Consider the following 27,309-nt stretch of genomic DNA (forward strand, 5'->3'; position numbering starts at 1 on the left):
CTAGTTTACTTTAGATGTAGGTAAAATAATATTTTTAATTTATATTAATTTTCAATTTTTTTTTATTAATTTTTTTAATTTTTTATATATATATATATATATGGTATGATTAGTTTTAATTTATTTCATATCAAGTTTATTTTTAGCCATCAATTTCTTAAAACGTATAATTACTAACCATTTTTAATAACCACAATGACATAAATTCAAACATACTAATAAGAATCCAAACATACTTCACTAACGCTAATAGGAACCGATACCATTTCACATGTCTGCACCTCGTATTAATGAAATGCTCATAGATCTACCATGGATTTAGAGGAGAGCATCCGAATCCGACAAATAGAAATGACAAGGGAATCTCAGCATAAAATAGTTCTACGATGGCTTCACGTCAGAGAAAAGCGGAAGAAAAGTTGGAAACGACTATTGCGGGTCCCGCAAACATATACCTTTTATCGGTTCCTGTTCTGGACCTTCCCCATAACGAACGAACGGTATGGCTCTTCATCCATTGAAGGAGAAATCAAAATTGAAAAATGCTTCTTATTTGTGTCGTCGTCGAAGTATTTTTTTCGACCTAATTAAATTCATTGATTTGTTCTGAGGATTAAAATAATCAGTTATTAATGAAATTTTTTATGGATTCTCTGTGAAGTATTCGTACGCTAAGCCTGTGTAGACAGGGTGAGTATTGATTTTTTCTGCTCCACTAAATAAAAATTCTTCTCTCTCTAATAAAAAAATATAGATCTAAGTAGCATCACTTATGACATTACGCATGCGGCATATATACATATATATATATATGTATATATAAAGTCAATTGTCCTGTCCTTTTTAATGATTTTTGTCTTTTTGTGAATCATTGTCGACATTGATGGGAATTAATGTACGTTCATATGTTTGAATAAATGACTCTTTAAGATGACAACTTGTTTTCTTTTATGTGGCTCTTTTTTTCTTTTATTTATTTTATATTATAATAGATTACAGACACATGCATATATAATGAATGGCGTGAATGTGTTGGTCACTTTTGTCAGTCCCTATTATCTGACCAACGTGAGCGATGATGCAATGGGAACAATGCCCACGTTCCACATATTTATACTCCTCACAGGTCATTACGAGTCCAACCAGACACCGTAGGCCAAGCTCTTAATATCTTGTGGGAGAACCTATTTTTCGAAGTGTTTGGTCTCTCCTAAGAGCCATTTGGTGCTGAATTTGTAGTTGGGTTCAGATAAAAATGGCAGATGAGCATAAAGAGCCACTGCTGAAGACCTATTACTATGAGAACTGCCCGGGATGTAAAACGGATGAGCTTAAAGCGTTGAAGAGAGGCTTACCTATTAAGGAACTGGTCTCTATATGGATTGTGGTGCTTTGCACAGGTGACCAATCGCTTATCTCTCCTTTTTTTTTTTTTTTTTTTTTTTTTTTTTTTTAACAAATTAGGAGAGGGATCGGACACCGATGGCCTAGCTCGAAAAGTTACTTGCTCTATCAACTAAGTCACTTTGTTATTCATGAGTATTTGCCTCCCATGCTAGTATTATTTTGTATTTTGACAGCAATAGGCTGCATGGTTTTGGGTTGTTATTGATAATATTTTATGTCTGTGTGCTTGTTTGTACATGTGTGTAGAGAACAAAATTCTCTCCTATGTTCTGTTCATTCACAACATTTTTGTAAAATACTTTACTAATTAGACGGAATATGACCACTTTTTGATAAAAGAGGATTTTAGTCGTTGGTGGGTGGGGGTGTTGAAAACTGTAATTTTCAGTAAGAAGTAATTACTAATTCAAAAGCTGAAATAGGGGTTATTTTGTAAGGGAGGTCTATAAGAAAGTTGATATGAGGAATTAATCTTTGAAATGTGCCTAAAACATGAAATTATTGGATGAATTGGGTGCCATAAAGATGAAAAATGATATATGTGTGAAGTGCAGCAATCGGGTATGGTTGGAAAGAACGAAATGTTTTTTAAGGGTGCTAATCAAGTTGCAGGCTAAGACCTATAAGTGGCTAAGTCCAATTGGGACAAAGCAGCCAAGTTGCAGGCTAAGACCTATAAGTGGCTAAGCCCAATTGGGACAAAGCAGCAAACATTGGAAAGGAAACTTGTAATATTATAGATTATGCATGCAATTTTTCTCCACAAAGTGTATATTAGAAATTTGTTAGTGTGAATAATACTACATTGCTGTAGGAGTTTTCTGTTTGTGTCAGATTTTTCTCCCCTATAGGTGATGCACTTTTTATTCAAAAAATTCTTTTTGTTTGGAATTAAAAGTTAAGCTAACATCATCAACTTAATACGACATTTAAAACCCTTAAATATTGATTAAATTTGTTGCTTTGTTGAAAGTTGGATCATTAAGCTTGTCTTATATTTATATTTTCTGTAGTTTTCTTTCTCCTTTTGTATGATATAAAATTTGTGCATCACTTGTATGAGATTTATCTGCTTCGTAATGAGTTTTCTGTCATTTATTGACCCTCTAATGTCTTTTTTATTTTTATTTTTATTTATTTTTATTTTTTATTTTTTAATTTTCAGCACTGCCAATATCATCTCTTTTTCCATTCCTCTACTTCATGGTGAGTATATAACATCTTGGATTTGGTATTTTTTACCTTTGACATGTGTTTCAATATAAAGAACTCTAGATTTAATTCATCATTTTACATTCACTTAAGCACATAATTGTTTCCTTATGGATTGTTTTGAATTTAAATAGACGATTTAGGGCCTGCTTGGTTCAATTTTCTAAAAACTGTTCTCAATAATTGTTTTCGAGAACTATTTTTCAATTCTCTGAAAACAGCTTTCAAATAATTGTCAACCAAACAGATTTTTGTACAATTTTGTGTACATATCTCGGGTACTTGTACCTTCAATTGCATTATTCTTGTGTTTAATTATAATGAAGTTATCATGTCCCAAGTTGACTGTGCTTGCTGGATTTTAAAAAAGCAATCTTGGTTTGCCAGGGAATTTAAACTTTTGAACGTGCTCACATTACTTAAAATAGGATTAGGATTTAGGATTTTTTTTTTTCAATTTCTGCTGTACTTTTTATTTAAATTCTCTATCTGGAATCTTGTTCCTTCACATCTTGCAAGAAACATTGTGATATCAAGGTTGGCGTACAAGATCAAACACAAGTATTGTCTTGTTGTAGTAATGGAGAAAAACGAGAGAACTTTAGGGTCATCGCAACCCTACTAATTATGTTTCAAAAAAAATTCCCAATTGAAGGGGGGTAAGGAGTTCAAATACGGTGTCTTGCGGTTTCCTTTAATATAAGGTAGTAGTCACGTCTTGTTTATAGGAGAATATAAAGGTGTGGAGAATAATAAATTCACATTCACAGGCTAAGAGTAATGTGGCCAAATGGAGGTATTGACATATCTATGGAGAATATATAATGGAAAAATAGTGTGTTTTGAGCAAGACATGTGGTGATTGTGTGTCTTGAGGTCACCCTCATGTTTCTCTATTTTAGAGATTATTTAACATATAAGACACAGAGGAAGTAAACCTTGACAAATCATTGATTTCAGCCTGTTAATCACTATCTACTTTAAAAGCTTAAGCTGTTGGAGAGGGTGTAACTTTATTATTTAAATCCTTCAACACGCTCCCTCATGTGTGGTATTCTTTTGGTCCAACACGTGTTTCAATTTTAATTATCAGGGTGACGGTGAGGTTAGAACACAAGGCCTTACCTACTGCGATACCATGTTAACCACCATCTACTTTAAAATCATTAGCTGTTAGAGAGGGTTTTACTTTAATATTTAAATCCTTCAACACAGCTATTAAGACACAACTCCTAGGATGCCAAATTAACCATGACACAACCCAGAGGTTATGCACTCTAGAGGTGTTTTGTATCAGTTGTGAGCTCTATACTAAGAAACTTAAATTAGGCCCATTTTGCAAAATCAAGTTGAGGCATCACATGTATTAACTGTGGAATTTGGATTATTGTAGAACACTATGGAGATTCAATACATGTTGTGGTCCTGAGGATCATTTCAATACATGTTGTGGTCCTGAGGATCATCATCTAGTAGGTGATATGCAATGAAATGAAGATGTGGCACACAAGTCAACACAGTGTTGCTGCATGGTGTGGTTGCGAGTGTCACAATAAAATCAATGAGGGAGATATGTGCTGAAGTGAGGTCAGATTCCCTTATTTAACCCCCAAGCTGACAGAGATTTGTTGCTTGTTTTGGTGTGCCTCAACTGCATTATAGGAAATAAGTGCATGCTAGAAATGTGATTAGGAAAAGGCTTTGGTGGTTGTAGTAGTAGTTGTTGCTAGAGAAGTAATTGTCCAACCATTAAGAAAATGGATTTCTTATGGCAGTAAGTCCTAAATGGCATAAAGAAATGAGCCATCTCAGAGGGGGTACTCCAAGTGCCATTGGTAGAAAGGATGGAGCCATTAGACAAGGTGCGTTGAGGTTTGTAGGTTTCTATCAGGTTTTTCCCAATGCTAATGACAAAATCTTATGCCACTAATATATAACTTGTGATTGCCTCACAGTGAGGTCATAAGCTTGTTATGCCTTGTTCAAGCTAAAAAGGTCTTGAATGTAATGAGTTTGATGCATGTCCAGAGGACAAGACATTAATAATCAGGGAAGTGTGAATCTCTCAATGCGGTAGTTAGGCTTAATGTGGAATATTAGCCCTAGCACGGAGTGTGGTGAAGAATAAGGAGAACGATGGTGCAAGGTGTTAGACCCTTGAAGGCAAGCTTAAACCATGGAATAGCCAAAGTGATATTTTGCTAGGCCTCGACAGCCAACTTGGGTCCATGGTTCGAAGATGCGGATGCGGCTGCCGACGTGGGTGTGAGACCGTATCAGGCGTAATGTAATAGAATCATTTATTGTGGTTGTGAAATTTTATTACCTTGCACACCATCAGATGTGCTGACTCAGTTGAGTTGTTAGAACTCATAAGAGATTCGGCTGATTCCCTAGGAATAACTGGACTTAGACTAGGCTGAGTCCGAGTCCATTACAACTTGGATGAGTCGCCAAGACTCTGCTGATACAGGGAACTATGCCCGGGGCACAAGTGGGTTGTCAGTGACATTTTTGTGAATATTCCAACAATTAGAGTTGGGGTACACCTTGTAGAATGGAATTGGAAAAATATGGAATCTTCTCCAAGCCATTAGAACGCATTGCAACAACTCCTCGAATTTTGGAGGTCCCTAAAATTTATTGTGGAATTAAAACTCCTAGAGTGGCGGTCATGTCTCTTCCTGCCAGAGCCTTGACTTTGAATTATGCACATATAGGGGGGGTGAGGTCTCACACCCTCCAACCCCTACCCCTATGTGGGGGTGCTCTTGGGACCACCTCACCTAGTTAGGCAAGGCACACTTTCCTGAGGCAAGCTTGGGAGGTGCCAACATGCATTGGACATGGTTGTGCAACAGGTGACGACGGTTAAATGAGTAGGGCGTGACCCTAAGGGCGGGCAACATATGGGTGCACACCCCAAGCGAAGGGGCATGACACGGCAATCACATATGGACTCTTGGTGGTGGCAACTTGCCTGGGGCAAGGTCATGACGTGACGGTGCATGTGGGCTGCACTGGACATGATGGCATGGCAAGCCCATTTGTGGCTGATGGTGGCAGCACATTTAAGTCAGAACAAACTTCTTTCCTCCTACAAATTGCTTTTGGTCCCTTTTACTTATTTTCCAAGTGCAGCTGACCTAACTTTGGAGGCCTTGAACTTCAAATATATACCAGAAATATTAGTTTTTGAGTTCTCCACTATGTTCGAGGAATGTCGGTCATGCAATATAAATATAATTATGCTTCTATTTATCAGCTCTTTCCATGAGAGCTATTTTAACTTCATTTCAACATTTTTATTTTTTATGCTACCATTTTATGATGTCAGGATATTATTATTAGCGCAACTCTGGGTGCCAATGTAATAATGATTGGAGTTGAGGGATTAAGGAAGTAATGTTCTTTCTTTTTATCTTGGATTCTAATTCTTCTTCTATGTAGCCTGTTTTATCCATACATAATCAGAAATTTTGATGAGCTGACTTCAATAAATTTGACTATGCTGTCGTATTTGTAATATCTGTACTCTCTGTTTCTCGTTTAAGACAATTATATATACATAAGTAATTATTTATGCATGCATATTGTTGTATAATTAAGTTTTATTTTTGTTGTAGATAAGGGATTTCCATATTGCAAAAAGAGAAGAAGACATCGGTTACTATGCCGGTTATGTGGGTGAGCTAATTTTCTTTTCAGCTTTTCAGCATTGATGATACACATCAATCAGTCATCACTTTTTGGGTTGCATTCAGAGTAGTCCTAATAAATCTTTTGATAACATGAAGGGTCCTCATTTATGCTTGGAAGAGCTTTGACATCTGTTTTCTGGGGCATAGTTGCTGATCGATATGGTCGAAAACCAGTTATTATTATGGGAACTTTCACAGTGTTAGTATATGAACTTGTGCGAATATTTGCAATTAACTTGGCTATTTGATTTTTTGGAACTATGTACTATCTATTTTGCATAACAATCTTGATTTTTTTATTTTTGATTTTTGGTTTTAGGGTTATTTTCAACACTCTCTTTGGTCTTAGCGTGAACTTTTGGATGGCAATCGCTACAAGGTTTCTTCTTGGAAGCTTTAATGGTTTACTTGGACCAATAAAGGTATCCCTTATCGAATATCCATTTGATTGCTAACACATAGCTGAATGATTATATTTTAGATAGTTATGTTTGCTTTACATTTTGCTTTTTTTTGTTATATTTAATTCAGTTTCATCTTGTATAACTAGGTTTATGTTATTTTTTTGCTACTTTTTTTGTGTATTTAATTCATCTTGTATTGTTAAACATTTCTCCATCACCAGGCCTATGCATCTGAGATTTTCCGTGAAGAGCACCAAGCTTTAGGACTGTCAACAGTAAGCTTTTGTGGTCTGCATATACTAATAGTTCTTAAAATTGGATTACATCAATGCATTTGACAGTGTTAATTTTTATGTCAGGTTAGTACTGCATGGGGTATAGGTCTGATCATTGGCCCAGCTCTGGGAGGCTTCCTTGCCCAGGTACATCTATTTATCTATTTTGCTTGAAAAGAAGCAACTCCATGGTCCAGAGTTTCATTTTCGGGATGAGCATCATTTTATTTTTATTATTTATATATATATTTTATAGAAACCTAGGCTTTAACCAACCTATATGAGGAGGGCCGGCTGAGGTCCTTTGAGGATTTAACCACTAAATGTGATGCAAATTCTTCTTCTCGCTGAACATTTTCCCCAATGATTTGTCTCTGCACAGCTGGGCAGTCTGATGCCTAATTTGCTTCCTATAAATAGGATCAGCTCTTCTTCTTCTTTTTTTCTTCAAAATTGCTCTGCATCTGGAAGTCTCATTTCTTGAGTTAATACACATTTTCAGTGTTCCTCAACATGAATAATTTTAAGGCCTTCTCTAATTGTAATGCTAATGCATTACCTTGACCGATTACATTCAGCTCTCACCACTGTCACAAAAGATACAAGTTCAAAAACACGTGTGAAAGCTTGAAATATAATATAAATGCTATTTATGTGTGAGGCTATTTAATGATCAGTAGAGTCTGTTACATTTTAATTACTCTTAATTTCACTTGGAATTTGTGACTTAAGCTCGGATTAATGCTTTTAATCTGGTGAAAAGTTCAGAGTGTTACACTCATACTTGAGAATCCAAGCACATACTGTTGATCTTGGCAACAGCCTTTATTGCTAGAGAATATCTTTATAGGAGAATCCGATAATGATGTAATGGCTACACTTCAAAATCAAAAGATTATCCAAAGCGAACACTTAAAACAAAATGGATGCAAGCTAGTGGTGTTTTGTGTGACAAACGAATACCATATAAACTAAAAGGGGAATTCTATAGAACATAAGCCAACTATTTTATGTAGTGTAGAATGTTAGGCGGTAAAAAAGAAGCAAGAATAAAGAATTCATGTAGCAGAAATGAGGATGCTAAAATGGATTATAGGAGGGACTAGAAATGATAGGATTACAAACCAAAATGTGAGGGAAAAATTAGGTGTAGCACCTATTAGGAACAAGATTAGAGAGAGTAGATTTAGGTGGTATGGACACATACATAGAAGACCTATAGATGCACTGGTGAGAAGAGGAACAATTATCTGCATAGAGGGTAGGAGGCAAAGAGGGCGTCTGATATTATCATGGATTGGAATTATTAGAAATGACTTTAAAAGTTAAATTTAGAGAACAGATGGCTTTTAATAGAAAAGAATGGAAAAAGAGAATTCATTTGGCTGACACCATTCATACGGGGTTAAGGCAAGGATGATAATGATGATAATAATGAATATCTCTTAAGGAGTTATTTAAGCCCATGATAGAATATTGATAGGAGTTATTTATGGGATTGATCTTAAGAATCTCTCCATCAATATATTTTTCTTATTTATCACATGTTTGTATTCTTTCACCTATAAATAGCGGTGGTCATTATAAACAAAATTTAAGAGAGAATATAATGAAAGAGATTTAGTCCTTTGGGCTTTGTGTGCCATGGATGTAGGCCGTACTGGCTGAACCACGTTATATTCTTGTGTTGTTCATGCTTAATTTTTCTCTTGAATTTTATTTTTCTTAATATTTATTTTACAATCACTTCGTACACAATATGTTATTTTTAAGATGTGAAGAACTTCTAAACTGAATTCCTCCCAAATGTGTTATATGATTATTCATTTGTCTCCTCTTTATGCATGGTTTAACATTACTAACTAAATTATGTTTTTGGTGTTTGGTCGTCAAGCCTGCAGAGAAATATCCATTTCTGTTTTCGAAAGATTCTGTTTTTGGGAGGTAACTTTGCTTCCATTGCTTTGTATTGTAATGATGCAGCTCAAATATCTCATTTCAAAACTTGCTGTCAGTGTACTAAATCTATCTTGTTCCAAAAATCCACCTGTGATGCAGATTTCCTTATTTCTTACCCTGCCTCAGCATATCAGTTTTTGCATTGATTGTGACCATTGCTTCTTGTTGGCTTCCGGTAAGTTTCTCTGTTAATCTAATTTGCATGCCATTTATGTTATTGTTGTCTTTCAAAAGCATCTTGCTCATTCTTGTCACTTATCTTATCTCAACTTCTGCTTGGGATCTTTTAATTGAACAGAGCTTGCTAAATTTTATAGTGTAGCAATAATAATATTAATTTAATTTAGTTAAAATAAAAATTGACGTGTTAACAATTGTGTAGAGAGACATCTAGACTTTATATTAAGTTGATAAAAACAATTTCCCTTTATGTTAAAAACGGTATGATCTATAATTTCACCTTACTTTTTCTTGGATAAGTTTTGGGCTTCATTGATGGGGTGGTGGTTCTAGTCAGTTCATATTTTGTAGCATGGACCCTATGCAAACTTCAAATTATCCATGCAATTTAATGCTTGTAAAGTAGTTGGATCTTGTGGGTCCCATCAAAATCCAAATTGATCCTGAAATCGGTATGGGAAATCAACGTTTAAAATGGAAAGAATGTGTTCAAGTCCAATGCAAACCCTAAGTGATCCATGTAATTAGAATGATAGAAAGGATATAAAACAATCCATATCAATGATCTTATTCATCCTCAATACTTTAGTCTTGATTTCTCTCATATTTTCAGCATTCTTTTATTTTCTTAGTGTATGTATTTTTCTCATGAAGTTTATTTGTTAACTTATATTGTAACTTTTCTGAGTAACAGGAAATAAAAATGTAATGTGTTTGTATCTTCTTCTTTTGTTTTTTTGAAATATTTCCTTGTGAAATAAAGTCAATGTATTCGTAATACAAATGTAATCTATTTATCTATTATGTAACATACAAGTCACAGAAATAAAAGATTTAGTGTTTTATGGTATCAAAGCAAGATAAAGCAAGATTTTTTTTTTTCTCTTTTTTCATTCTCATGCCTAGTTTTTGGCCTACCTTCTCAAGGCTTGTCAATGGAGGTTATGGTTTTAAAATAAGGTTTTGTGTGACAAAATCATAGGGTAGGACCTTAGGTACATTTATATGGAGTCGTCACATAACACCGAGTTTTAGTGTGTTAAGTCACAGTTTGGAGATGAGGTTTTGAAAACAAATTGAGAAATTGATTTTGAAAATCATTTTTAAAAAAAGGCCCAACATAAACGGGTCGTCGCTCCATAATGATCTATGTGTACTGATATTTAGAATATTGGGGGTTTACCAGTTCTAATGGAAGGTGTTATGCCCCCTTAAAACATTTGTGAAACACTACTACTATATTTGATTTAGAAAGTTGAGTTTGGATTTTGAAAGAAGTATGAGACCCGAGGGAGTATTGGAAACATGGGGTATGGGACACCATCATGGTGTATCTTTATTGTCTACCTCAAATGGAATCCATACCTACCTAAGTCATTATGGGCTAGTTGTTAGGTATATGAGTCATATGTTGGAAAATTTCTATTCAAAACATGTGTTGTATTGTGTCAAAGTATCTTGAGTCTTCGAGTACATTTGTTAAAGACTAAGCAGAAACAAATTTGCATATAATACAATATGAAATTTGCATCCTGAATCGCATGTCTAGAGCACAGGTAAATTGACTTTGAAAGACCTTATTTCACCAAGATTGATCTAGGGGAGGCTCAATGTTTTGCTTTAAATAAGTTCTTGGAAAAGGGCTTTTAAAAATTAAAAGATTTCAACTTATTTAAAAATTGAATATTTATTGGAAAACAATGGATACTGATCGTAGTATAGAGAAAAACAAATTACACTTAGGTGAAACTTTTCAAATTTCTTGCAATGACGTTAATTTTTAAGGTGAAATTACCTTTATACCCCCAAAATTTCAGCATAAAAATACCAAATTTCCCATAAATGAAGACTTTAGGATTTTCTGATCATAACCTGGTCACCCCCATTCTCTCTCTCTCTCTTCGCCCACTGTAGCCGCCACAACCACCATCCCTCTCCTCTCTCTTCTCCGTTCTCTCTCTCCTCTCCACTTCATCCTCTCTCCACCCACTGTCGCTGCCGCCGCCACCACCGACAACAAAACAACCATTGTCACCACTGTCGTTAACCCCAACATGTGGAGCCCTAGCCAGAGCAACACCGTTGAGTCCTCGGGCTTTGTGCTGCCGATCGCTGTCGCTCCTCTTCCTCCATCGTCACTTGACCTCCACTTGGTTCATCTTGGGGAAGTTGCTATTTCACTGATTTATCCCGGCAGCGGCACCACCTCTGTTCCTTTTCCACTGCCTTTCGCATCCTGAGACTGAATAATCATCTCAACACCAACAAGCCAGTGGCCTAGCGGTACCAAGCTCCTACTTCTCAAAGAGAGATCAGGAGTTCGAGCCTCAGTGGAGGCATGTGTGTGTGAGTACCAACTAGGGAAAAAAAAATAATCATCTCAACATCTTCGGAATCAACTGACGACGAACTTATGGCGCAAGATCAACACTGGGATACATAGCAACTCAGTCTCTGACTTGTCCACTTCCTCTGTGTTGTTTCTAAGATTATTAGATGCATTCCTATTGCAGTTGCTTAAATACATTGAAAACATGTCTGAAAAACTTAATAATATATAGTTCTTATAAATGTATAGCCTTCTTATATTGGCGATTAATATGTTAAACGCAAGTTTCCACAAGTGTCAATTCAGAAATTACCTTCCTTATATCACAAAAATGGGCAAAAGAATCTGTGTGTATTCCCCTTAAGTTACAGTTCCTATAATTTTCTTTCTGGCTCTATGCTATTGATGTCATCACTCATCAGTCTCCATTCATAGATCTGTGAAAATCTAAGTGTCTTCTCTTACTAAATTAGACTAGAATTGTAAAAAAGGTCTCAGTGTTCTCAGTCTTACGCAATTAGTACTCCACCCTGAAAGCCATACAATTGATGTGACCTTCATCAGTCACCATTTGTGCAGATTTGTAAAATCTACAAATCTAAGTGGCTTCTCTGGTTAAGTTAGACCCTAATAAATTCCTAATTGTAAAAAGTTCTCGGAGTTTTAATATTATGCATCTAGTACTCCATCCTAAAAAGATGGAAAGGGTATTTTTGTCCTAAAATATGAGGTATTTTAGTAAATAAATGCTATTGTAAAGGTTATTTAAGCAATTTCAGATGGAGTGAGGGCATTTTGGTCAGATCACCTTTCTTTTTTCTATTTTTTTTTGGATGGTGGGGGTAATAGTAGCAAGTGAGCAAACTCAGGGGAACATGATGCAAAATTTTTGAAAAGTTTCATCCGAGTGTATTAGGCTAAACCTCAGGGGAGGTCAATGTATTTCAAAAATATATTATTTGCAAAAGGGTTAAAATATAAATAGGGTTAAAATTTAACAAAGGTTAAAACAAAATATATAAAATGCAAACTTAATAAAGTCTCAGAAAATTAAAATATAACACTAATAATCTAGGATTAAAGGATTTCTCAAAATGACATTTTTTTCGATATTTAAGATTGATGATGATGTAATTAGTAGGATCTGAACATGCTAGACAATGGAAGCAGACTAATGGTGCTTTATGTGTAAGAGAATACCAAATAATTTAAAAAATAAAATTTTACTGGATGGTCATTCAACAAGTTGAGCTGAGTGTTGGGTGTTAAAAAATGGAAAAAGATTATCAATAAATGTAATTCAAATGAGAATGCTGAGATGGATGATTGGAGTGAGTAGAAATGATAGGGTTAATAATTAATCAAACTTGTGAGAAAAAAGTAGTATTAGTGACGGTTACTGGTTAAATAAGAGAATGTAGACTTAGGTGGTATGTACATATACAATGTAAATCCATAGATGCACCAGTTTCGAAAGAGAGACTAAGAAGTAAGAGACAAAGAGGCAGACCCAAACTAGCATGGGGTGAAGTAATAAGAAATGATTTAAAAATATATATTTATATACAATTGGAGAAATGGCTTGTAAACTTGTGATAGAAGAAAATGGAAAAAGAGAGTTCGTGTCGCCGACTCCATTATATGGGATATAGACAAGGATGATAATGATGTGTTAGATAAAATGTGCCTTACTTTTTATTCATGCTGGTCCTTTTCTGTGGTTGATCTTTAGCAACTAGTTGTTTACCTTCATCAATTACTCGCATTGCATTGGAAAATCTTTTCTCTCAGTTTGCCCACAAATTTCCAGCCTCTTTATTTAGTCTAAATTACCAGGATCTTATCTTTTCCCTTGGGATTGTAATGCAACTAGGAACAATTAAAGATTATTTATAGCATTGTAATTCTTTTAGTTTTTATATTTTACTCGTATAAGACCTGATTTCACTAAATCTGACTATTTACTGCAATTTGGTTTCAAATTATCTGGAAAAATGCAGGAAACTTTGCACATGCACCATAAATCACGTGATAACTCAGCTGAAGCTCTTGAGGCTGCTTGCTATGGATCTGATGCAAAAGAAATAGTGCAGGATATTGAAGAAAGAGAACCTACTTCTAAAGAAAGCCTGCTCAAGAACTGGCCCTTAATGTCATCTATCATAGTTTATTGTGTGTTTTCACTTCATGATATGGCTTATACAGAGGTAGGTTCCACAGCCTAACTTTTGGTTTCTGAAATGTGGTTTGATCTGCATACTGTTTTATCAGATGTCTTCCATTCTTATATTTTGGTTTACTACCCATGATTTCAACCCCTTTGGGATTTAGCATTTTGTTGCATGGCTTAAAAAAAAACTCCCTCTGGCACAATAGCTCATATATAGTAATAATATGACAAAAGAAATTTTCTTTGTAATGGCAAGGCAGAAGTGACATGGTTAGTTACACATAAACAACTGAAGTGGAGGATTTGCTTCTTTAATATTGGAAGAAATCATCATAAATAATCATAAATAACTTATGGTTGATCCTCCAAAAACAATGTCTGCAGAAACTGATCACATATTAATAGCAATTTGCATTATGAAACTAAGAAGCAGCTATCTTATAGGAAGTTTATTTTTTAGAATGTAATTTTTTGATAGGAAATGAGTTTGTTGAAGTAAATTTTCTTCATTTAAGTGATTTTTCTATTGATTAAAAAATCATGGCTGTAGTAACCGATTCCCGTTACGTCATTACCAATACACCGGATATGGTCACACTACTACCATTACAGATATATTATTACCATTATGTACTCAATTACTACTCCATATAAATGGAATGTTGTAAAGGAAAAGGTTTCCATCTATCTCACTATGATCAGGATATCCGATTTGGCTTTTTGTGTTGGACACATATCCTGTATCCCTACCAGTGTCATGTTGACATGGGTACGTGAAGGAAAGCAGGAGAGTCGACATGCCACTGCTAGATGGTAATCAATCCCAACATGCTCGGAGAGGTATGGTGTAGCAGATCAATAATTCTGAAAATTGACGCACAAGTTGTGGCACTGAGCCTCTGTGATGTCTCACAGAGTCAGGACGAGTTAGTAAAATCCCGTTGACTTGTACCAGTTGAGCATATTCTTGTCCCGTTGACCTGTTGAGTTAGACTCATAGCACTTCCTTATCTTCTTGCATAAGTAGCAAAAATAAGTGTTAATGTCCTTGGCCTGCTTTGTGTTCCTTTTCTGACATTGTGCAATTAGCCTGTCTTCTGCATTAATGATAATCTGGTGGTTAGGTGTCCAAGATATCCGTTAAAATTGAATAATTGGTTTGCAAAGTATATGCACAACTAATTGGAGACAAAGAATTAGCCGAGTTTAGATTTTTTGCTTCATGAGAACTAAGGGTAACATAAGTGATAAGACAGACACCATACATTCTAGCATAAAAACAGTGTCCATTCAAGCAAATGAATTTCGGAACAGTCTTCTACTCGGTATAGGGCAAGCTAGAAAGTCAACAGATTCAGGGATTTGTACATTGATTCTAGGATAGGAGGAAGTAGCATGGGTATTTTCTACTGGAGCAATGCCTTTATGTCAGTGGGTGCCATTGAATCTGATGTAGTGTATTGTTCGTCAGCCTGCTTGGTCCCATTAGTTTGGACTCTTAGGAGTTGAAGGAGTGACTGGAAGACTCATTTCTTATGAATGATGAACACTGCTTCATGTTATTGCTATCATGCGTAAATACTCCTGTTTAGAGTCACAAAAAATGTTGATGGTGATTTATGGGTTCTTAGCCAAGGAAGTAATATGTGTAGGATAGTGCAGGAGTCGTATGAGTTTGAACTTGGTCTGGTGGGGCACGGGGATCTAGAGAGGGAAAGAAGGTTAGCAGTATAACACCTATGGACGTGTCGGTTTTGCATGAGGGACAAGAGAACACAAGAGTTGATATACTTGCTACTTGGTGTTGTATAACTGCTCATATATAGAGAGTCAGAGGGTTGTACAGCCAACTTGCAAGGCCAGGACATGTGACAGGCCAAAATAGCAACCTGGACATACCAGCTTACCGATCAGAATTTGTCAGCTCCGTAAAATCCACTGAGCATGACAAATCTCCCAGAGGAGATGTGCTCTCTCTCTCTCTCTCACTGACCAAAAAGCAGTCTCTTGTCATTGAGAGTCTTGAGATCATGAGTTTCCCAAACTCAAGCTGTCAAGCCACTGGATTCCAAGGATCCTATGTGGTCTGTTGTGTAATGTTCAGTTCACCACATTGAGGTGAAGGAGTTCCTTGGAATGCCAATGAGATGGTCCGAAAGAGGGCACGTTGCAAGCATCCCAGATGGTATATTCTCAATGCTTGCACCATGGGATGGGCTTGGAAGAGGGCTTTGGTGAAAGTCTTTGTACAAGACCACCTTGGTGATATCCCAAATCAAGGTCCCCTAAGGTAGGATTTTTGTTGGGTTTGCACAATTGTTAGGCTTACACACATCGAAGAGCTGGATCCACTTATTATTGAAGGTTATGCCACTTGGCCTGAATGGGAGGTGACGCATGCTGATCACAGGAGGGACCATTCAGTGGTTGTCAATTGGAATACATGGCAGCCTTAGGCGCATTACCTTTTTCCCTTTCTTTCTTTTTGGTTCTTATTATTGTCCCCTTTTCTTTTTCTTCAACAATGTTACTTTTACCTTGTTTAGTATCACTGCCATCTCTTCTAATGCAAGTTTTAGTTCCCTTATAGTGTCACTTTATTACCGTTATATATTCTTAGAACCTCATTTTAGCATAAAGTCTCCATGTTTTCTGTCAATCGATAAACACGATCTCAAGTTTCTCTTTTAGTCCTGAACTTTTCCTTCAGTTGTAGGAGAAGATAATTTTTTAGCGAAACTTCCTGTTATATATCTTTTTTCATTTCTTTTTGAATTTTCATCTACAGCTGTGCAAATTGTAATGGCGGAAAGAAAAATATTGAATGAATAGTATAGTGAAGATTTTTCATTGAACAATTAATTAGTTTAGGCATATTGATATGCACTTGAGCAGTCAATGAATTTTTTTTTTTTTCCAGTTGCCATTTTGCTCTTATGGAGACTTGAACCCTCGACCTTCTACTTTGGAAGGTGAGGAACTGCCACTAGTCTACAGCCCTTGGTAGCAGTCAATGATTAATGGCATTTATATCCTACTCTAAAACATAACAATGTCACTTAAGCTAATATTGGCATCACTGATAAAGTAATCATGTTTCTTTTTTCACTATTTTTTCATTCTAATACATATGATTTTCTTTTTCTTAAAATTTTGTATCTGATTGTCTTACTGTGAATCTCTGACAAACAATGTCCTTACAGATATTCTCATTATGGGCTGTGAGCCCCAGAAAGTATGGGGGCTTGAGCTATTCAACTGAGAATGTTGGTGAAGTTCTTGCAATATCAGGTACAATAATGGATGGTATCCCATCCATAAATTATTAAATATGTTCAAAGCTTTATTTTGCATAAAAATGTCACGGGCTTGAGAATCGGTTTCTTCTATTGCATTTATTTTTTTATTTCTCTTTTCTCTTTTGCATTCAAACATGAAGAGAATTGAACTCTGTTGAATTTAGCAGGATTATAGTTTCCTAAGCAAAATTCGGCACCACTTAGTTTAGAAGATAAAAATGGAAATTAAATTTGTATCAGAAAAATATGGATGCTTTTATAAATGATGCCATAGAAATTTCCTTTTTACTGTTATGGAAGAACTTTCAGACTAATTGCTAAGGTGCTTGCTTAATTTCAACTCTCTTAGCAGTCTACAGACATGGAAATTATAGATTATCGTTCTCCATATGCCTCCTTATTGTCCTCCTTGCATTTTAATCTGAAAAGACAAGATGAATAGGAACAAAGATGTAATTTCAGTTTGAGTCCTTACTGGTACTGCTACTTGTTAAAATATTTGAAATTACAGGGACATGTAGAACAGACAGTGTGTGTCCTTTTCCTCTTTAGTGTAATCAAACCTAAAGAACTGGAAGGTACTGGATCAATTGAGGTAGTAGGCTCTGTTGTAGAAAAACGAGATCAAGGACAAAGTTGAACTTCTTGAGTTGCCATCTCTAGTTCTTGAAGGATCCTGTAGAATTCGGAAATAGACTCTAGTAAGCTGAGATTCAATACCATCATCACATACCAATTTATCCTTCCAATTACTTGGAATATTTTATCATATTATCAAATACACCCTTAGGAATCTTATGCCTTTATTTCTTTTTTGGGTCAGATTGAAATGTATATGGTACGATAACTCTGTTTTCTCTCTCTCTCTCTCTCCCCCTCTCTAGTCGAAATAAACGTATTAGGTAATTTTTTATTCTTTATCGTTCTAACATGTAATACATGTATTGCTTAATATACATACACGACCTTGTGTTGCTAACCACTTTTTCAATTTTTAGGTTTCGGCCTTTTAGTCTTTCAACTTTCTCTCTATCCTGTTGTGGAGAGGATTATTGGCCCTATCATGATAACTCGCATTGCAGGAGTAAGCAATCAAACCTTGTAAAGCCCAATGTACTCTCCATGTTTCCAATTTTTATGTTAACATGTATTTATTCCTTTTTTTTTTATGTTGCCCTTTATTTAGGTTGTAGCGATACTTCTTTTGACAAGTTACCACTATATAGCCATGCTATCTGGATTCAGCCTCTCATTGGTGTTAAATTGCGCATCTGTGATGAAGAATGTTTTATCCGTAAGTGCATCTAAAACTTCCAAGATTCTACTATCTAAACCCCTCTATGAAGTATGCTATATATATATATATATATAGATATGTTTGCTAGTGTTTTAGCAATGGTAAAGTTATAGTTAATGCTTAATATCTTTTGCAGCAAATGTATTATTTATTTTTAAATTACAAGCTCCATTTTTTATGCTTCTGCCAAGATGATTAGTACTTCTTATACAAAGTAGGTTATTTCCTCAGACAATTGAAGGGAAATAATCATCTACATACTAATAGCTGCATGAAAAGACACCATAATGCTCTCCTCATATATTAAAAACACTTGGGTGTTATAAGAAATTATGTATGGTATAGTAGAGATGCATATAAAATATACTGAGCTGCTGCTGGCAATAGTAATTTTTTCTTATAAAGTCCCAGCTGACCTTGTCATCCCGGGTCTGCTTGCTCATGGGAACCGTAAGATGTCTACACTAAAATTCAATCTACTATTCCTGTCTTTGCTTTCAGTAGTTATGACCCTATATACAGTAACCCAATCTCATTGATCTCATAAGTATCATACCAAATCCTATCAATCGGATCACTTTTTCGAGAAATACGAGACATCTAAGTCACACAAGTAAAGAGATCTATTCATCGATAAGAAAAAGAAAAAAATGTGATTGGGGATTGGATTGATGATAAAATAGAATCTTGGGTCGCGAACAGTGATTCTATTGATGATGAAGAAAGAGAATTATTGGTTCAATCCCAGCGTTAATTTATTGGTCCTATAACCACACTCTTTAGTTTTACTTTTTTTAGTTGGCATTTTCTCTTTGATGCTTTTTCTTTCTTCTCTTTTGCTTTTACAATGATGCATCATAAAAGGCACCACAATCCAACATTCTTGACCATGTTTATATGTGATTCCTGTTGCTGCCATAACCTTTTCTCCTTTTCAGATAAGTAATTTGTTCCTGAAATTGGATCATTTTTTGCTTTTGTTTTACGTTTTGTTCTTAGAAAACATATTTATTAATAGATAGCAAGAGGAGTTGTCTGATAGATAGGTTGATCAGAGTGGTATATGCTATTGGAAGACGGTCTGGCTGAAAGGGAGTGTGTTGGAGCAGCGTAAACATGCGAACATCGAGATCCAAGGACAGGCAACAAAGCAATCACACACAAATACAAGATATACATGGTTCACCCAAACTCAGGGCTACGTCCATGGGTGAGAAGAGATTCCACTATGATTCATAGAGATATTAGAACAATAGAGTACCAACACCAAGTGCATGTCTTTTCATCATGTACCACTCCACGAGTCTTATCTCCTCGCTACCAATGTCATTGGTGTTTTTCATACTCTACCATCCTATAAACTACCTCTACTCATCAACTCCCTCGCGAGACTACATCTCTCTCAATCTCATAAGTCTCAACCCAAAGCCTATATATCTATTTATAGAATTCCAAACCCAATTCCTTGTTGGACAAGGATTACAATTTCTTAGAACCCAAGACTTGCTTGAGAATAAATTTCCTAACATAATACATCTCTGAAACCTAATTGGAATAGGAAATTGAGACACAATTTTCAACAGAATGCTTCTTAAAAAGACCGTTTGATAGTTTGGCATTGACTCAGACATTACAGTAACAATTAAGAACGCAGCGATACGAGATCGTTCTGATCACGATTGCATTAAACAGACCTGGGGGGTGGGGGAGGGGGACTCTTAGCATTCTAGGGCACTCGACACCAATGGACACACTAGTGTTTATAGAGGAACGACTTGTTCCACAAATCTACAGGCTTCTAATTTATAAAAACTCAGTTTAGGAAACAAATCTTGAGTATATTCCTGTGATCAATACATGTAGCACTGCAATCAGATCAATAGATGAACAGAGTCACTTCGATCGTGCCTACAGAATTTTTTTTGATTGATATTTATACTAGTTACGATTGATTGTACCTATGAGCCTTCGATCCCCAAGTTTGTAGGTCACAGAAGGTTCTAGAAAAACATTTTCTTAATGCAGAAGGATGTCTATGTTCTAGAAAACTTGGATCCATGAATGCATATTTGGAGAACTTTTTCTTGATGCATAAGCAACTACCTAAGTAAGTGTAAGGAATCTTGGAAATTTAGCATATATAGTTTGTAGCACGTAATCTTTCTTAATATGAACAAGGAAAGTATATGTATATTGTTGGGACAAACGTAGTGAAACAAGAACAAAACAATAGCCATGCAAAAAACGGAGATTACAAGTTTTAGCCCTCAAACCCTAGCTTTCGCTCTCACTCTCACTCTCACTCTCACTCTTACTCTCTCTCTCTCTCTTGCAATTATTAGTGTTCTCTCATTGTCCCACTCCTAACCCTAAATGCCCTTTATACATCAGTCTACAATAGAGTACTAAATAGGGTCCATGACCCGCAAGAGAAAAAATGGGTCAATTTATTTCCCCATTTCAAGTTGAAACTAGGTTGCAATGTGACCCGGGCCAAAGCAAAATTCGGGCCGCACTATCACACACACACACATATATATGAGTAAGCTCTAGAATCTTAACCTTAACATATATATAATATAAACACGTGCTAAAACACGTTTTCCTTTTTATGCATATATAAAAATATATAAAAAGTATAAGAGTAGGTTCTAAATGCAATTTTCAATTTTAATGCATGTAACACGTGTATGCATGAACCTAGATGGTGACAGATGATAACAAGTGTGATTTTACCTGTTAACCTTAGACTTGAAAAGATGAAACCTTTACTATTTGTAGATGAAGCTTAACATACAGTCCTTTTGATGTATATTCTTCACCAAATGTAGTCTTCACACTCAATTATATCTAACTACCTATTTATAATTCACTCGCTAAAAACATAAAAAATTACAATTCGTTGAGCAAGTTTTGTTTTACGAAATTTGCCAACACAAGACTTGAATCCTAATAATCCTAACAATGCAGTTTTTGGGTAAGTGCAGCAAATGGGAAGGCAAATGCCTACGAATGATCCATTTGTTGTGAAGATGGGATTGAAAAGTAAACAGTTGAAATTATTGTATTTGTGGGCATGTGAACATTTCAATGCTATTGATACTGAATATTCCAAATGTTACATGATGTGAAGAAGGACTCAAATGGATACCAAATCATGCATATTCAAATGCGTTTGTGAACAATTTACTGGAAAAAAATACATTTATGAACAAAAGACTGCATACAAGTGCTTTTACGGTTGCCATATGATCTTCCTATTATACTAATACAGACATATAACTTTGAGTGAATTTTATAGTATTTTTACCTGAGTGAATTTTATAGTCATATCATCAGAAATGGTGATTTTCAGTCTTCTACTATTAAAGAATTAATGTTTCTCTTGTAACTTTTAACTGCTATCAGGTGTCCATTATAACAGGTTTGTTCATTCTGCAAAATAATGCTGTGGTAAGTTTTTATTCTCTTCTTGATTTAATCTGGTTTGATTCCCTTCCCATTCTTTTCTCTTCTGTGTCAAACAACCTTTTCTTACCTGTATTATGTCTTTACTTGACTTGACCTGATAAAATCCCAACAGGATCAACACCAAAGGGGTGCTGCTAATGGCATTTCTATGACTGCAATGTCACTTTTTAAAGCAGCCGGTCCAGCTGGAGGAGGAGCACTGTGAGTGCTTTATTTTTTTAGCTTCTTTTTCTTAAGTTTTTGAGAAACTGGTAGCATATGGAAAGCTACTTATATTGGGTTTTCGAAGTGTCAAATGGGCTGCGGTACATCAATAATAGTATATAATGTGCATGTGGAAATGTCAAATTTCTTTATAACAATTTTACATCCAACTTGGGATATTGTCATAATATTGATATGGATATTACAGTTTTTAATTTTTTGGAGTTTTTGAATTTGAATAAGTACTCATTTAGGAAAAAAAAGAATTTGAATAAGTACAATACGATCTCAGTTAGACTAGAGGACACATTTGGTTCATCTATAATGGGTTTGATTTAGGGTAGAGGGAAGGAAACTATTTAATTGTTTGAGCAACCTGAGTAGAAGTTTGATTACCTTAAGACAATGGGTGAAATTGTGAATTTGATAATAGCATGACTTTATAAAAGGAATGGGTGAAATTGTCTTAATAAAATATAAAAAGGGATGAAATTGTCTAATGAAAAACAATTACCTAAAATATGAAACCTACACTCAAAATGCAGTTTTAAAAGCCAGAAAGTTTAGCTCGTTCAAAAGCTCTACAGAGCTAAAATTGGTAACCAATAAAGTGATTTTAATGGTTTCCAAACACTCCAAACAAAAAATTTATAAAATAAAAGTGCTTTTAAGTGGTTGAAAAGCAATCCCAAACAGGCTCGAAGACTTGTGGAGTTGTGCCCACACACTTTACGTAAGCCGAGAGAGTTACATCTAAGACCATCTCTGTGTGTGTATGTGAGAGAGAGAGAGAGAGAGAGAGAGAGAGAGAGAGAGAGATCAAGTTTCCTCTGTGATGCACTTTGTCTTCAGTGCATCCTTTGGATTCTTCACTTTCTCCTAGGCTGAGCTGGCTAGTGTTCGCTTTCCAGCAAACTTCCACCCGACTAATAATATTATTCATGTTTATGTCATCAAATGTTTTTCTAAGCTAGATTACTCTATTATATATAGAAGCTTAATAATATATGGGACTAGTTGTAGCATTAGCACTTTGATTTGTTAAAAATGCATTAGCACTTTGTTTTGTAAAAAAAAAATAAAAATTGCAGGTTATGATGATACCATGATATGAAAGATATTCTTTCCACCTAGCCAAATGAGTTGTTGCATATGAAAGTAGTATTATGGACGCATACATAGAAGGCCATCCCATTTCGTTCCAGGCAAGAACAGTATAGGATTTTTGGATCTGAGCCCTAGTGCCCCTTGTGTTTGCACTCACAGCCCTAGGCCCATACTGCCTCTTCACTCCACCCCGACCATCAAACCCCCCCTCCCCCCCACATCTCTCCCTCCTTGGTTTTCATCCAAGCAGAGCCTCCATTCATCCCTACCACCACCATCTACTGTTATTATGGAATACAGAATTTATAAGAACAGAAACATACTATAAAGATTAAAACAATTCATGGATGGTTTAGTTCTCTGAACAGTATAAGATTAATTTATTGGCGTGTCCTTCCAAAATAATGCTATTGTACCAGTGTCTATATTTTTGCCTACACTATTTTGTAGTTTGTCAAAATATATAGCACTAGTACTACATAATAACAAGTTATATTGCAAATTATTTATCTTTTTTATTCTTTAATATTAATCATTTATTTATTTTATTTAAATTTGGTTGATGCAGTTTTTCCTGGGCACAATCGCGTCTTGATGCTGCATTTCTTCCAGGTAATTTCTTCAGCTTTGTCATATAAATTTGGACACTTTTTTGTTATTATGTCTAATACATCTATCTGTAAGTTCCTCCTTTCACAGTGGGTTTAACAAATAGATCTACAAAATGAATCCTAAACATAAGCATTAGAGCAAGTTCTGAACATTGTGGCTAGTTGTTCTTTCTTTTTCCATATCTTTTGTTTAAAGAAGACTTATGTTGTGCGAGATATTCACCTGTTTTCAACTCTTTATCAGAGAAAAACAACATATTAAATCATTGTTCTTGATACCAGTTCTAACTTTCTTTACAGATACATTTGTGGTTTTTATTGTATAACCTTAATTTCATATTATATTGATCTTTCCTAAATTACCCATATTAATTACATAACTTCCAACTTCAAAATCGATCATCTCAATTATTAATGACGTTCACATTTCCAAGAGTGGCTTAATTTTGAGAAATTTTATAGGTCATAATTGGTCTCTATGGTCTCAACTTACCTTGACCTTTATATTTATGTGATTGTGTTTTGAGAAATTTTTTGCTGTGTTCTTTGCTAAGCTCCATCTCCATCATATTTGAGGTTGTATACAAAAGAGTCACAACACTAAAACACATTACAAGTTTTGAGTAAGAAATTGCTAACACGTGACTCATATTCCCAACACAAGGTTTTTAAAACATATTTTTACTTTTAAAAAATTTAAAAACCTTTCGTAAGTATCCAAAATCCTCTGAGGTAAATATATAAAGTTTCTCAAGTTTCAAACCTCATGGAGCACATTGTTTTAAGATATTCAATATCCAGTCTTCAAACCCCAAACTGAGCTTCATTTCCATTGGCAAGGTGACCAAAATGAGCAACAAGATTCAGTTACACTTCGTTCAAACACCCTAGTATAAAACTCAGACTTGTTTGTGATATCTTTGCTGAAAATTCTGTTTACAAAGCATTTCCATAAACTAACTTTTTTCTATTCATCAATTTCCATGGCATTGTATGTGTACACATCAAGTATGACATTCTATTCTGTTTTCAGTAAATCTACCCTAATCCGATATTACCCTTATCATGCCATATATTCATATTTATTATAAGAAGTTAACTCTTGCTTATTACCTATTGCTATCCAGAGTAATGTTTATTTCTATCTGATATTTATTATAACATGTTCTGTACTGGGTTTCCATTCTTCCATCTGATAACCATCCTAATTACAATCAATGTAGGTGACCAGATGATATTCTTCTTCCTGAATGTAATTGAGGCAATTGGAGTGCTGATGACGTTCAGACCATTTCTAGCTCAACGAATGAATAGAAAAAATCAAACATTATCTTGAACTTCAAGCACCGGTCAGAATGCAGGTTGCTAGAGTATCTTCAACATGATTCTTTTGCTTAGTCTTTTTTTATTACATATGATGTAGTGATATAAACCAAAGCACTATTTCTTGAACTACCGGTCAGAATGCAGGTTGCTAGATTATCTTCAACATGATTCTTTTGCTTGGTTTATATCATATGTAATAAAAAAAAACGGGCTGGTGCACTAATTGATCAAAAACAGTGTATTCTTTCCGAATGCTTTAGGTCATTGAATAATCTGTATTTATGAAATTAGAATTGTTTCATGAGAGACTGTAGGATTTGATATCAATTAATTCATGTTTGTGAAATATAGTCAATATAATTCATTGTTTCATGATATATTTGCTCCTGGAGTAGATGATGGTATTCATTTCTAAAGAAGGAATGTGTTACATTTAACCTAAGGAAAATCCTTTAGTGTGCTGTGTTGTCTACAATTCAACTTAAATTTTTTCATGGCAATGCTGTAGACGGATGCGTTTTCTGACCAATAGATTTGTGCTCTGGTCCTAAGGCCACAGCAAAAGGTTAGTGAGGACCGCTTTGTCCAATTTGATTTTTTGCTAGATCGGTGAATAGCCCTGTGAAGAATAATTTAAGACAAGAAGAAGAAAAGAGAAAATAGGAAAAAGAACAATAGAAGAATATTACATTGTTTAGTCATTAGGGCTCATACACAGGAGAAGAGAGAAAGATTCTTCTTATTCAGTTTGTCTCAATGGAGATTACAACAGCATAAAAAATATTACAATATCATCTCAATTAAGGAAACTTTCCATAGTGGTATCAATTAAGGATCACGTTATAAGGATATAAGGAAATTACTGCTAGGGTTCACCATATCAACACAAAAATAGAACAAATCTAATAAATCTCTCTTCTCCACCAACACTCCCCTTCAAGTTGGTGCGAAAATATTGATAGAGCCCAACTTAGACAATCTTTCTTAAAGCTTGACAACGGGCAAATCCTCGGTAAAAATATGTACAAATAATATTGGTTTTTTCAAACGAAATGACAATCCACCACAATATGTTTAGTTCACTCATGATAGATTGGATTTAAAGCAATGTGTATTGGAGCTTGGTTATCACAAAATATTTTTGTTGGTAATATTTTGTTGGTTCAAAAGAACTAAAACCCAAATCCTGCAATAAAGCTCGAAGCCAAATAACTTCACTTCTTCTTGAAGCCATTGCTTGATATTTTGGTTATGCGCTTGATGGTGCAGCAATATTCTGTTTCTTACTCTTTCATGTTACCAAGTTACCTCCAACAAAGGTACAGTACCCAGTTGTAGACCTTCAATCAATTGAACACCCAACCCAATCAGCATCAGTGTAGGCAGTAATAGAATTGTACTCATTCTTATGCATTAATATGCCTCTTCCTGGTGATCCCTTCAAATACTACAAAATTCTTTTACAGCATTCATGTGATTAACTCTTGGTGCATGCATAAATCTGCTGACCAAACTAACTGCATATGAGATATTTGGTTGAGTAATGGTTAAATAAATTAGTCTTCCAACTAATCTTTGAAATTGGCCAACATCATAAAATAATTCACCTTCATCACCAATCTTGCTACCACTATCCGTGGGAGTGACTAAAGGTTTGACTCCCAATTTTCTAGTTTCCCATAAGAGATCCAAAACATACTTTTGTTGATTAAGAAAAATGCCCTTTTTTTAGTAGGCAATTTCTAATCCAAGAAAATACTTTAAAACTCCCAAGTCTTTAATAGAAAATTGCATGTGTAAAAGAGTCTTGAACTTTGATATTTCATCTCATCTTCGCAAGTGATCACTATATCATCAACAAAAATCAGAACAGCAGTTGTACCAGAAATACCTTTCTTGACAAATAGAAAAGCATCTACAACACTCTTTTTTAACCCATTGATCATGAGAACAGATATGAGCTTAGTGTCACGGGCCTAGAGATTTGGCACAGCGGCACGGCCCGTGCGGCACCAAGGCGTTGTTTTAGCTCGCCCAAGCGCCCTGGTCAGCCACCACGACCTACCCTTCTAAAAATACATGTTGACTGGTTTCGGCCTGCCTTGGCCTTGTCAGGGGAACGGTTCCAGCTCCTGACCAATTTGTACAGGGATTGCCAACTCCCTTCTTCATAGTCAAGTCCACGACCAGCGACAGGCTCCTCGCACTCAGCCGAGGACCTGCCTAAACTCTGAAGATGTACCATCCTGTACTCCTGCACGCCCCTTCCCTAGAACCATTCCCAGTCAAACTCTGCTCTTTGCCAACCAGCATACATGCCTTCCATCCTCCAAGCGTCTTAGGAATCACTTTGTGAC

At 35.3% G+C, this 27,309-nt stretch overlaps 1 protein-coding gene across 3 annotated transcripts; it reads left to right on the plus strand.

Annotated features, from left to right (window-relative positions):
* Window positions 1-1,051: 1,051 nt before the first annotated feature.
* Window positions 1,052-25,329, plus strand: LOC132300570 (protein ZINC INDUCED FACILITATOR-LIKE 1-like). Of its 3 annotated transcripts, XM_059797718.1 has the most exons (17): window positions 1,052-1,400; window positions 2,573-2,613; window positions 6,246-6,306; window positions 6,417-6,519; window positions 6,640-6,742; window positions 6,946-6,999; window positions 7,084-7,146; window positions 8,894-8,943; window positions 9,058-9,133; window positions 13,468-13,674; window positions 16,841-16,928; window positions 17,935-18,020; window positions 18,123-18,230; window positions 21,642-21,686; window positions 21,817-21,905; window positions 23,584-23,627; window positions 24,850-25,329. In XM_059797718.1, exons 1-17 carry the CDS (start codon window positions 1,256-1,258, stop codon window positions 24,960-24,962), a joined length of 1,476 nt encoding a protein of 491 aa, XP_059653701.1. In that variant the 5' UTR covers window positions 1,052-1,255; the 3' UTR covers window positions 24,963-25,329. The 3 variants fall into 3 exon arrangements, with proteins under 3 accessions (XP_059653701.1, XP_059653703.1, XP_059653702.1); XM_059797720.1 differs by lacking the exon at window positions 2,573-2,613 and having other exon boundaries at window positions 1,264-1,400; XM_059797719.1 differs by lacking the exons at window positions 1,052-1,400; window positions 2,573-2,613 and adding an exon at window positions 5,984-6,021.
* The last annotated feature ends 1,980 nt before the right edge of the window (window positions 25,330-27,309 follow it).

Source organism: Cornus florida, unplaced genomic scaffold (genome assembly GCF_030987335.1).
Source record: "Cornus florida cultivar Cherokee Brave unplaced genomic scaffold, ASM3098733v1 CherokeeBrave_3.0.0_Hap2_Chr03, whole genome shotgun sequence".
Taxonomy (NCBI): Eukaryota; Viridiplantae; Streptophyta; class Magnoliopsida; order Cornales; family Cornaceae; genus Cornus; species Cornus florida.